The sequence below is a fragment of the Hibiscus syriacus genome, unplaced genomic scaffold (genome assembly GCF_006381635.1).
Source record: "Hibiscus syriacus cultivar Baekdansim isolate YM2019G1 unplaced genomic scaffold, ASM638163v2 tig00110332_pilon, whole genome shotgun sequence".
In the NCBI taxonomy this organism is placed as follows: domain Eukaryota; kingdom Viridiplantae; phylum Streptophyta; class Magnoliopsida; order Malvales; family Malvaceae; genus Hibiscus; species Hibiscus syriacus.
In genome coordinates this window covers 3,439,576-3,443,478 of record NW_024062688.1, presented here as the reverse complement: position 1 = coordinate 3,443,478, position 3,903 = coordinate 3,439,576, and the positions used below count along the sequence as shown (strand labels likewise).

General features: G+C 33.7%; 1 protein-coding gene across 1 annotated transcript; it reads left to right on the top strand.

The window, feature by feature from the left end:
• Positions 1-901: 901 nt before the first annotated feature.
• LOC120119431 (vesicle-associated protein 4-2-like) lies at positions 902-3,608 on the top strand. Its single transcript, XM_039139244.1, has 7 exons — positions 902-1,342; positions 1,684-1,754; positions 1,935-2,016; positions 2,140-2,258; positions 2,956-3,033; positions 3,189-3,308; positions 3,397-3,608. The coding sequence occupies exons 1-7, from the start codon at positions 1,078-1,080 to the stop codon at positions 3,454-3,456; spliced, it is 795 nt and encodes a 264-aa protein (XP_038995175.1). The 5' UTR covers positions 902-1,077; the 3' UTR covers positions 3,457-3,608.
• Positions 3,609-3,903: the final 295 nt, after the last annotated feature.

Below are 3,903 nucleotides of genomic sequence, written 5' to 3'. Positions count from 1 at the left end.
TATTTTTAATTTATTTAAAAAAACAAAATCTAATACACCCAGCCTTACAAAAAATGTGAATGTGTAAATACCATATAGGAATGTAAATGAGAAGCTTTTGCTTCCGAGCTATTTGAGTTTGATTCGAAAAAAATAATTAAATTTATCAATTAAGTAAACTTGAGTTTGAGCAACTTGAACTATCTATTGAGTTGAATTCAAATGCTACAATACCTGATTTAAATATGTTCTAAGCCTAATCGAGTTGTTCAATTTTAATATAAATTTATACATTATTAAATTGCATTTCTTCACTTATATATATATATATATATATATATATATATATATATATATATATATATATATATATATATATTATTAAATACAAATAAACCTAACCGTGCTCTCAAATTTAAGTTTTAGTATGAAGTTTGGCAAATAAATTTAATTGAGTTCAACCTTGAATAGCTCAATTATATTTCAAATCGAGTTCAAACTTGAGAAATGATGTTCAATTGAATTCAAATCAAGTATCAAGTCTCAAAGTTTGAATCAAAACAAAATTTGCTACTATTTAGGCTAGATTCGACTTGATTGCACCTCTACTATCATATCTCCATATATTTGAAAAAAAGTAACATTAAATTATTTGAAATTAAAAAAAGAGTTAATCTCATAATTGTAAATAGATATTTCAAAAAATAGATAGTAGGTATGATCAATGTAGAGTAACTAGAAAGGGACTAGATTAAACAAAACCATATAATACAGAGACCTTCCAAACAATTTGTCCAAAATAAAAAATAAAAATAAAAATGGAAGAACAGTGAAGGAATATGCTGCCGTTTGGGGAGATTGATTGATCGTCCCCGTTGGTTTAAAAAGGCAATGCAAAGGGTAAAACGGACTTCAAATTCTCACAAGTCAAATACAGTACAATCCAAGCATTGAAATCCGACGCGCTCTCTTTCTCTTTCTCTTTTCCTTTGTCACGAGTTTCTCCATTCGAGTACCATTTACAGTTTCCTTTCTGTGCTTTTCGAAACTTAAAAACGGTGCCGTACATAAGCTCGTGATTGTTTTCCAGAGAGGAAGATGGCGATAGAAACCGGCCAGAAGCCACCCTCCGATGGCAAAGTTTGGGGATTTTTCAAGCTGCCTTTTAGACAAACTGGGAACAGTAACAGTACGACGTCGTCTTCTGCTTCCTCGGCTTCGAATCTGCATACTCAAGGTCAACCTTACGTCGAAGGATCCAACCATCAAGGCTCCGCGAACTCCGTTTCCTCCGTCGCTAAGTCGCTTTTACCGACTCGTCGCCGTCTCAAGCTTGATCCGGCTAATAAGCTCTATTTTCCATGTGTGTACTCTTCTTTTCTGTATTTTCAGATTCTAAAATTTTCCGATTGTTTTTTATGCTTATTTCTGGAAATTAACAGTAAATTAAAAAAAAATTAAAAGTAGAGATTGCTGAGAATCAAGCTTATTGATTAAAGTAGCTGATATAAAGCATACTAGATTTTGTAGTTTTTAATAAAAAAAGTTTGCTGCTAATTATTTGAATTTTAACTTCAATTAATTCAGGAAATTTTCTATTTGATTCATTTCGGAAGAAATTTTATTAAATTTTCGTAGTATTGAAAATAATTAATTTTAGATTTCAATTATCTTGTTCTTAATTGTTTATCTTGTTTTTCCAAGATGAACCTGGCAAACAGGTGAGGAGTGCGGTTAGGATAAAGAACACAAGCAAGTCTTACACAGCTTTCAAGGTAAAACCTTAAACCTTTGGAAAAATTTAAGTTTTGCTTTGTTGTTTCTTTGTCTTGTTGTCCATTTTGTTATATTGTAAGTTTGTAAGTTATAGATAGAAGTGGAATAATGTCGTGTTTTATAACAGTTGCTTTGATTTGTAATGATTGTGATGAACCCTTTTGTTTCTGTTGGTTTAGTTTCAAACCACCGCACCAAAGAGTTGTTTCATGCGCCCCCCGGGTGCTATTCTTGCTCCTGGCGAGAGCATCATTGCGACGGGTAATTGATTCTTTACACTTGTGTGTACTGACACATTGGCATCAATATATATTTTTATTGTTCAGCTTATCTTTCGGAAATATTCTTATGATTTTCTCTTCCTGGTTTGAATGGATTTATTAGTCTTTAAGTTTGTGGAGCAACCTGAGAATAATGAAAAGCCAATGGAACAGAAGAGCAGGGTTAAGTTTAAAATCATGAGTCTCAAGGTGAAGGGTCCGATGGACTATGTTCCCGAGCTGGTGAGTTGAACTTCTCTGGTAAAACTCTGTTTTCATATGATCCACATGCTTTCGATTTTCTATTTTGATGACAAGGAATAATAAGACTTTTTGAGTTTTACCACATTTAGATGTTTGTGAGTTTATGATGAGTATAAAGTAATATTCTGGTGATGCATAAAGTAACTTTATGGGATGACATTACAGATAAGCAGTTCTATAGTTTGATTTGGATTCTTGTGTTTCCAGGGTTTATGATTTGAAGCATAAAATGTCACTAATCTCTATGGAACAAAACTTCTCTATCCAAATATTCTTCTTTATGGGATTTGTACCTTCTGTCTGGAATTTAAAAGAAACTAATGTGCTTTATGGCCATATTTGTTTTATATTTTTATTTATTTACTTTGCAATTTTGTCATCAAGATGTCCTATTGTTGCTGTAAATCAACTATTGATGGCGATGTATGCCCAATTATCATGCTTAATCGGATAAGAATCTCTTGGAAATCTGATATTAGGCCCATTTTGATAGATCAAGCATGGTTTTTCAATCATATTTTTGGATTGCCTGGATGCCTTTGTTTGATGCACAATTGAGAATGTTCTTTTACCATCTATACTATTGATTGCTCTTCTTCCTATCTGAACTTTTACTTTTTGAGGTTTTGGATATTTGTAAATCATGCAATTAATCTTCGGTGCCTGCCTTTTGTAGTTTGATGAGCAAAAGGATCAAGTGGCAATAGAGCAAATACTACGGGTTGTTTTTCTAGATCCCAAGCGCCCTTGTCCTGTAAGCACTGCATCCATCTTTCTTAAGCCACCAGTTGTATGTGCCCGTATTCATGCTTGCATGTCAACACTTTCCCTCTGAATGATACTTTGACATGCATTCCAAATTATCGAATTCATAGCAAACTAATTAGCCTAAATATTTATGGGTTTAAGGCACTAGAAAAATTGAAGCGCCAATTAGCTGATGCCGATGCTGCAGTTGAGGCTCGCAAAAAGCCTCCAGAGGATGCAGGTCCGAGGATCATTGGGGAGGGACTTGTGATAGATGAATGGGTAAGTTTTCTTGTATCATCTGATTGAAATTATTCTTATAGATGCTTCGCCTGCATGGTGTAATTGCAAAATTTTTTCTGTTGTGCAGAAAGAGCGAAGGGAAAGATACCTTGCTCGACAGCAGGTTGAAGGAGTAGACTCAGCTTAAAGCGGTAATTCTTGGTCAGTTACCTCGTCATATGTCTGAAGTTTTATATAATCATCTCGTGCTTATACCTCTTGAATCATTTCATGTAATGCAAAGGGTGTTGTCTTGGAAGAATGATGAAAAAAATTCAAAATCTGTTGTTAAAAAAAAAGTGAAGCTGCATTTTCCGTAATTGGAGACTTGAAGCTTGAAACTCAAAACTTAACTAGTTGTTACCATCTGCATCAACTGCATTGTAGATAATGTGATTTTGTCGCTGCCCCAAGGGGGAATAAAACTATTCTTCATGGGGGTGTATAATACACTAAATGGATCTCAAACTGCGTTGGAGAGTTTCAATGCATATGCATATTCATATTCAATAATGTTCTGCATCAATCACCATTCCGAAAATGTTTCATTTTGTTCAAATTTTCCAGTGCTTGTGTAATCTTGCAAGCAATTTAG